The sequence below is a fragment of the Echiichthys vipera genome (genome assembly GCF_963691815.1).
Source record: "Echiichthys vipera genome assembly, chromosome: 18".
Classification (NCBI taxonomy): Eukaryota; Metazoa; Chordata; class Actinopteri; order Perciformes; family Trachinidae; genus Echiichthys; species Echiichthys vipera.
Genome location: NC_139843.1, coordinates 19992404 through 20000797, shown reverse-complemented (window position 1 = coordinate 20000797; position 8394 = coordinate 19992404). Strand labels below are relative to the sequence as shown.

Sequence of the window (8394 nt, the reverse complement as noted above, 5' to 3'; positions counted from 1 at the left end):
GGAGTTGTACAGACCCCGCTGTAATTGGCTAACTAGGACCTGACCGAGAGGTCTTGAGGCTGGTTGGACATTTGTGTGGGGTGTGACCATTCCACACCAGGTTAACCACAAGAAGCATGAAACAGACATTAGTCAAACGTTTCATCCTACAGCAGTTATCTGGTTCTGACTCTGATGGCAACATTTCAATATCACTAATGTAAAAAAAAAAAGGTTTTTTTTTTTTTGGGGGGGGGGGGGGGGGTGCACATGTTTTGCTATCCCAATTTTTTCTACATTAACAAAAATAGAGAATTGATTGCCAAATTACCAAAATGGTGTCCAACCTGGCTACTGGTAAGTGTTGCTGTCGAGCCCTGTTATTAACAGAGAAGTCTATAAAAGTATTTTAAAGACAGGTCAGCACTCCTGCTTGGGCAGGACATTTTTTAGTTTCCTTCACGAAACAATAATTACATTAAAATAAATAAATCATCAGCATTACACAGAGATCATCTTTCATCAATAGGACACTTCAGATTTCAGGAGCAATATATCCAACATTGAAAGTGCATAAAAAGGCCTTAAAGGCACTGTGTATTTAATTTACAATTTTACTGGAGGCTATCAAATTGCAGTCCATTGTCATGGTCAGGGTCAGGTTTAGCATCAGGATCTGGTGTTAGGTTAGTGAAGGAGCAGGCTTTACCCAGCTGGTAGTTCTCCCTCATGGGCTCATCCACCTGAATGTCTGACCTCTCCATCTTCACGCCATTCTTCCTATCAAACTCTGCAGTAATCTCAGCCAGCGTCTTGCCCTTAGTCTCTGGTAAGGTGAGCCCCAAAAAAGCAGCGGATACCAAACAAACAACCAAGAAAGGCAGGAAACAGAAATCCCCCAGGCCTTTCACAATGAACGGGAACAGCATTCCCACCAGGAACAGGCTGATCCACATAAACGAGCCAGCTACCATGTATGCTGCCGGACGAGCGGACTGGTCAAAGATCTCAGCCGGTAAGATCCCTGTCACCCCTGCAGGGCCCAACCCGAAGCTGAGTATGTAGGCGAACACACATGCCATGCTGAGGTAGGCCATCCCAGCCACCCCGTGGCTCTGGAGGTTAAGAGCTACAGTGAAGACTACAGTCCAGAAAGACATAAGACAGTACCCTCCCACCAGAAGGTACCTGCGCCCCACACGTTCAATCAGCAGATTACTCAGTATAGAAGCAGTTAGCTCAGATGCCCCTGTGCCTATGGTGATGTACTGAATTTTCTCTGGAGGGATTCCTGCTGCGAGAAAGATGTAGTAAGCGTAGAAGTAGAAGGAATCATTGCCACAGAGCATCATGGCACTACTGGCAGCCATGACTGTTCTGAGTTGCGACCGCAAGCCACGATCCTTAAACAGGGACCAGGGTGTCTTGGCAGGAGTTGCAGAACCAGAATTTAAGGCAGCAGATTTTTGCTGCTGCTGCTCCTGAAGCAACTCCTCCATCTCCAACATGGGAGCCTCCCCACCACGAAGCCTTCCAAGTGCTCTGACACATGCTTCCTTGTCCCCCCGGTCTATGAGAAGGTATCTCGGGCTTTCAGGGAACCAGGGTAAAGTGAGGAGCTGTATCAACCCTGGCAAAGCGTTACTAGCTAGTAAGTAGGGCCAAAGAGGCTCTGTGCCCAACAGTCCAGTGAGACCCGTAACCTGACCCAAGAAGATCCCAAAGGCAGTGAAAACAGCAGAGGAGAAAGCCACGGCACCCCGGAGGTGCTTTGGGGCGCTTTCCCCAAAGTACATAGGCTGGACGTTCATACTGACGCCCGAGTTCACCCCCACCAGCAAACGAGCAAACATGATCATCTCGAATGATTTGGCCACCCTGGACGTTAGCACAAGCACAGCGCCAACAAAAAGGAAAGAATTATTCAGAAGCAGCGAGTTCTTCCTACCAAAGCGGACTGCCAGAGGCCCTGCAAGCAAAGCTCCAAGCAACCCCCCCAGTGAGAATGCTGACACAATAATAGTCCACACTAAGGTCAACTGGGGGGTCTCCAAGCCGATGCCCCAGCGCTCCATGTAGGTATCATTGATGAAGATCTGGATGTAGCTGGTAGGAGCGTTGATAATTGAGATGTTGTAGCCATACTGGAAGGTGCCTCCAATGGCAGCAGAGAATACAGTCAAAGCAAGGGTCCTGGAACCGCCCGAGGGTTTGACGCCTTCTTCTGGCTCACCTGCGGGGTTCATCTGAAGCGTGGCTGTCCCACAGGAGAAGGAAACGTGTGTGTGTGCCCTTGTCTATGCGTCCTCTGGTACTTGTAATAATCACAAGCACTCCAGTTATCCCATTTAGCTTTGGCTCAGAAGATATATTGATTTTTTAATAATATATGAAACGTGGAAAGCGTCTTTGGTCATTTGTAACCAAGTTTAAAAGAAATGGAAACTGTCATTCTCCTATAAAAGCCGGTTTTCCTGTATCGTATGTTTATATTTTTTCCTCAGTTATCCTGTCAGGCAGTTGCCTGTCGAATTACTCCTATAAATTCTGCTCTGTTGCCACAAGCGAGAACAGGAAAAATGCCCTGGCAGTCTGAATTGGGGGATTATAATTTCCAATGTCTTGGTCCAGTCCAGTTGATTGGTTTACGGCAACCTAAAACATGACGTCATATATATGCGACTTTTACTATCGCGTTAGGTGGAAACCAGAGAAATGTGAGTAAACGTTTCCAGTTAAGTTAGCGTTACATCCTTGAGAAAAAATTATGTATGGGTAATATTATTAGCCGTATAAATACAAACTAAATAACGCGAGAGTCGCACTAAGTACAATATTTTTGTTTTTTAACGCGCATTGTATTAATAGCACATAATGAGCTAATATTAGCTTGCGAGCTAATGCTAACAGCACAAGTGTCTGTGAGCTGATTTAATGTTAATCACTGATATTACGGTAATACCGTAAGTACGTTATTTGTTCCGCTGCAAGTGGTTCGGTGCCAACGCTCTTTTACACTTATATGAATGAATATATATGAATAAATCATGAAAGTATGTCCACACATAACCAAATATACAAGGCAGATGATATTAGGATTGTGTTTTGAGAATGGATCATTGCCAAAAGTATTGATACAAAAAAACAAGATAAGTGTTTATGTAACAAATAAAAGAGACAGGCCTATTGACCTTTGTTGCAGGGCGCCTTCACCAACAAAGAGGAAGGAGGATGACAAAAGTAAACAGCGAGGTAAGGAGAAGTCAGGGGCCACTAAAGAAGGAGCCGACAAAGACCGGGGTCGAGAGAAGAACCGCACACGGCGCAGTGCCTCCAGTGGGAGCAGCAGGTCAGAGGCTGCTCTTATTAAATAACACTTGATGCTGCAAAAAAGCTAAAGCTAGTTTAATTTCAATAAGCGTTATATTTATATGTATCCAGCTCCTCTGTGTTTTATATGCTGACTTTGACACAGGGCTCATGGTAGTGTTTATGCATCCTATTTATTTGGACAGTGGAAGATAAACGCTGCAAGTTCACACCACAAATTGGTTCAGCCACTTCTTCCCATCCTAAAATCTTGCTCTTGTTAAGGTCCAGCTCCAGCTCCAGCAGCAGCTCAGGCTCCAGCTCAGGCTCCTCCAGTGGCTCCAGCTCCTCTGCCTCCAGCCACTCTGGCTCATCTAGCTCCCGCTCCTCTTCCTCGTCCTCCTCATCCTCACCGAGCCCCAGCCGCCAGCGCCACAACAACAGACGACGCTCACGCTCAAAGTATGGAATTAGTCACTGAAATTAAAAAAATATATATATATGTTTTCATAAAGCAAGTAGTGGATCTTATTTCTAGTACAAGGGGTTGAAGTCCTTGAAAATGCTTGAATTTTGGATAAAATGCTTGAAATTGTATCCACATTTATTTCACAACAAAGAGATATAGAATAGAAATCTAATTTAATTTCTTATCCTTCTGGTTTTACTAAACAATTTTAGTTGTTTATAACACAATTCCATCTCTTTTAATGTGATTTTAATATGTACAGACTTAGACACCTTAAACACCTCTCTTTATTGATCCCTTTGGGATGACTCCTGCAAGGAAATTGAGTAGAGTATGTATTTGTAAAAGTATGTAATTCACCACACCTGTAAGGAGCTGGAAAAGCTTGAAAACAGACCTTGAAAGTGCTTGGAAAGTGCTTGAATTTGACCTGGGAAAAGCTGTACAATCCCTGTAGTATAAGTGAGCCCTCACACTGCAGCCAGGGAACACAATTAATGTTCATCTCATCACTGACTATGATATCAAAGGAAATGTAAATGTCACTCTAGGTCAAAATCAGCTAAGAAGGATGACCGGGAACGACGACGTAGGAGCCCCACACCCAAACCCACCAAGGTCTACCTTGGCCGACTCACCAGAAATGTCATCAAGGTGAATGTTTTACTGCACTACTGACCTTCAGCTGCTCATAGAGATGCTGCTGCTTGGCTGACCGAATGTTGTTTAGGTATCAGATAAACCTTTAAAGTCTTTACACAATCCATATGGGCTTTGTGCATCAGGGACAAAGGCAACAACAAGCCCCTAATACACTTCTGATATTTATTAACATTTCCCCTCACGTGTTAAAAAAACAAAAAAAAACTTTTAGTTTGTTGCAGCTGAGTATTTAAATTAGTGTTATACAAGTGAGCCAACCGTTTTCAATTAGTTTTAGTGAATAGAGAGAGAATGTATTGATTAATGTATGCAGGTCCCTTTATCTTGTTTATACATGAGCATAAATACAAAGTAATTTAAAAAAAAGACGAAGAAGATGAGCTCTGTTACTTGAGTTATGTAAGAATGTTATTGCATTCATCTGGGCGTAAAATTATCAAGCCTGCTTGTAATTATTCTCATAATCCTTTGCAGAAGAAGTGTTTGTGTTATGCTTGGAAAATGCGTTCTCGTATGGCATAAATTCCCTTCATTCTAGGAGCTGAAATGTTTTCTATACCCAGTAAAAAGAGGCAGAACGAGGATCCTGTTTCTATAAATACCTCTGGATGTGGCGATTTTCCAATACTTCTCTGCTGTGCCTTTTACAGGAACACATCCAGGAGATCTTCTCCACCTATGGCAAGATCAAGATGATTGACATGCCCACCAACCGCATGCACACTCATCTTTCCAAAGGCTATGCCTACGTTGAGTTTGAGACATCAGAGGAGGCGGAGAAGGCCCTGAAACACATGGACGGAGGTAAGAGGATGTGGAGAAACATGAACATCTCTGATTGAAAGTGAATAGATTGTATTGCATCTTATATTGTATCCATCATAGCACTATGGTCACTTTATTTTTCAATATTCATCTGGTTACACAGAGCTAGCATATAAATAGACTGCTGTTTTCCTGCCATGCACCCCTGTCACTTTATTATTTAGTATCTGCACATAGAGTATAAATATAATATATAACTATAAGCTATTACTGCACTATAGTTCTGTTTACGTCTGCTCATTACACATATGTATCATGTCTGACCACATCTGAATCTGATCACTGTCCACTTATATCTTTTCTGCACTACGGTTCTGTTTATACCTGTTTCAACAGTCTACTGCATGTTTACATTATATACACCCGTTCACATGTCTGCTTACATCTGATACACGCATGTATTTCTACATCTCACGCCGACGATGTTCTCCGTATTTAACGCTGTGACTGGATTCTAACCTGTACTAACACACTAACATCCTGACACTTATTCTTCTTTTACACTTTATTCTAGTTGATAGGTTAAAATGTTTTTGTATAGTTGCACTGTCGTTATTTGCTGCTCTGTGTGCCCTGAATTGCCCCCCGGGGACAAATAAAGTTTTTTGAATTGAATTGAATAACATTCTTTTAGAGCACAAGATGGATGGATGGATGGATGATTATATAATGCAGTAAGATGAGACTAGAGGCCAACATACTAATCAGTGATGACAATGTTTATATGTGGCATTTCTATGAATGGTTCAAAAATAATGTCCTCATTTTAATTATGTTGAAATGCCAAACCCTCAATAGTCTTGATTTGCTCGATGTTTTATCTTCCAGGTCAGATCGACGGTCAGGAGATCACAGTCACAGCTGTGCTGACTCCCACAGTGCGCCCTCCCCCCCGCAGGCTGTCCCCTCCCCGCAGGATGCCTCCCCCACCACCAATGTGGCGACGTACTCCACCTCGGATGAGGAGAAGGTAAGCAGCATGTGATGAGCCGCAGTGCTGGAGAGGGTGCACCGGTGCTTGGTTAGGGAAACCAATAATGCAATGGATTCCTAAACTGCAGCTCTATTTTTTCATACAGCGTCTATGCTTAGTGCTGGTCGCTATGAAAACCTCGATATAAGTAAAATAGGGATGTTAATAATTAACTGTCAATCAACAATAAGATCAGTAAAACACTTAAAAAGTTATTTTTAAAATGGTGTTGCATTGTACATGAAAAATACTCAAAAAAAATATCCAATCTGTTTTTTTCAAACTGCTAGTTAGCTTGCTCTTGTTAGCTTTGCACTAGCCTGCTGCGTTTTAGGCTGTTTTCTTTTCCCTGCTAACTTCACAGAGAAGACGAACAAGACAAAAGTAGTGAGCGGAAGCGCAGAATCAAATCATTTATCTCATATATAACATATCCATATAGTTTATAATAGATTATCATTATTGTGTTTTCTTGCAAGATTCAGTTGCAGCTCAGTCTGAGCAGCCCAACTAGTTAACATATTTATATACAGTGATGGTTGACATGGACACATAAGGAAAGCAGGCAGCGCTTCAGGGCTGCCAGAACAGGCTTCACAGCCACAAGCTCAACCAGAGAGGCCATTGTGTGTTTCCAGTGTAATCAGTAACGCCGGTGTCATCAGGAGTTAATTAAGCAGTGGAGTCATTCCACATTCCAAAAAAAAACCTGAAACGTTGTGGGTGCATGTGTGAGTGGTACAAGTCTGCAGCTGACCATGGGCACTGAATGCAGAAAGTCCAAGGAGGAGTGAACTGGGACTCAGTTGCCTTGTCCTCGGTCAACAGTTAATGATCAGTTAATGTTGATAAAAAATCTAAATTGGCATCCCTAATATAGAATGTGTTTTTTTCTCACTCTGTCTTGCTTTCTTTCTCACTCTCCTAGGTCTCGGTCTCCACGGCGACGCTCTCCAGTACGTCGCAGGTCTCGGTCGCCAGGTCGCCGTCGCCACCGGTCGCGCTCTAGTTCTAACTCCTCTCGCTAGTGAAAAGGAACCCTCCCCTTCTCTCCTCCAGATCTGCTCCTCTGCTGTGTTACGGTTAATCTGAAGCCATTCGGTGATGAAAGCCTGGACACCAACATCATTACTGTATTCCTGAGTCATTTATTTTAGCCAGCATTTGAAAATGTGCATAGAAATGCACTAGAGTGTGACACATTATCATACCATGTATTGACGTCACGTTAGCGTTCAGCAAATCATTTACTGGGATCACAGGAATTATTCAAGGTTCTGTGTTCTCATCACTTACCTAGTAAATATCCTACAGTACAATAAGTTCTCTGAAATCCATCTGGATGTCCAGTGTAACAAATGACTATTACTGAAATACAGATTTGAAATGGTGCTACTGGTCATAATTTAGGTTTAAATCAATCCTGTTTTACAACAATATCTTCTGTAATCCTCCTTTTTATTTGACTTCTTACAGGAAATCATACTTACAAAGGCAGCTATACCAGTGAGTCACATTAAGTTACCAGTCAGCCGTATGTGTCTACTTTAGGAGGAAAAAAAAAAAAAGGGAGTCATCATTACATTGTCAGTGTCAGTGTGGTCAGAGGGTTATTAGGGGAATTACTGGTTCATCAGGAATTTCTGTTCTTTTTTTCCCCACCTGATTTTTTATGTGTCACACTGTAATCTTCTGATCCAGACATTTGTGGTTTTAGTTTGTAAGTGTCTTGTTATTTTATTCTCCCCAGAAACCTTATTTTAAATAACTGGGTGTAATTGAAAGTATGGCGTGACAATAAAATAAATGATTTGATCTGTAGAAGAAAAAAAAAAGAACATTTTTGTCTCATCAGTGACACAAACGCATTACACCATTAGTCATTTCAGTATCTACTTAAACTCCTAACTTGTTAGGGTGGAGTCTGGTGTTTCTCTACGTTGAGCAACCACGGCTGCATTTCTACATATTTTTTTTCCTTTGAGAAGTCAGAGCCCTGCCGTCCGTTCCAACAGTTTGATTGATTAGTGTTCAGAGACACAAACGTTTACTATCACCATATCTCTACTGTGCGGAGACACAGTCTCAATCTAGGACCCAGGATGCATTTCTCCATTAGCTGTGGACTGTGTTTTATGTGTGTAACTGTGCTGCTTTTCCATCCTGTGCAAGGTGA

General features: G+C 42.3%; 2 protein-coding genes across 2 annotated transcripts; one reads left to right on the top strand and one right to left on the bottom strand.

The window, feature by feature from the left end:
• Positions 1-593: 593 nt before the first annotated feature.
• Positions 594-2225, bottom strand: LOC310960795 (solute carrier family 2, facilitated glucose transporter member 11-like; the record flags this gene model as incomplete). Its single annotated transcript, XM_083932601.1, has 1 exon — positions 594-2225. The coding sequence occupies one exon, from the start codon at positions 2223-2225 to the stop codon at positions 594-596; it is 1632 nt and encodes a 543-aa protein (XP_083788727.1).
• A 436-nt stretch (positions 2226-2661) lies between these two features.
• Positions 2662-8041, top strand: LOC310960767 (RNA-binding protein with serine-rich domain 1-like). Its single transcript, XM_083932565.1, has 7 exons — positions 2662-2696; positions 3182-3328; positions 3574-3750; positions 4309-4411; positions 5071-5224; positions 6074-6215; positions 7147-8041. Coding segments are annotated over exons 1-7 (825 nt in total). The 5' UTR covers positions 2662-2694; the 3' UTR covers positions 7247-8041.
• The last annotated feature ends 353 nt before the right edge of the window (positions 8042-8394 follow it).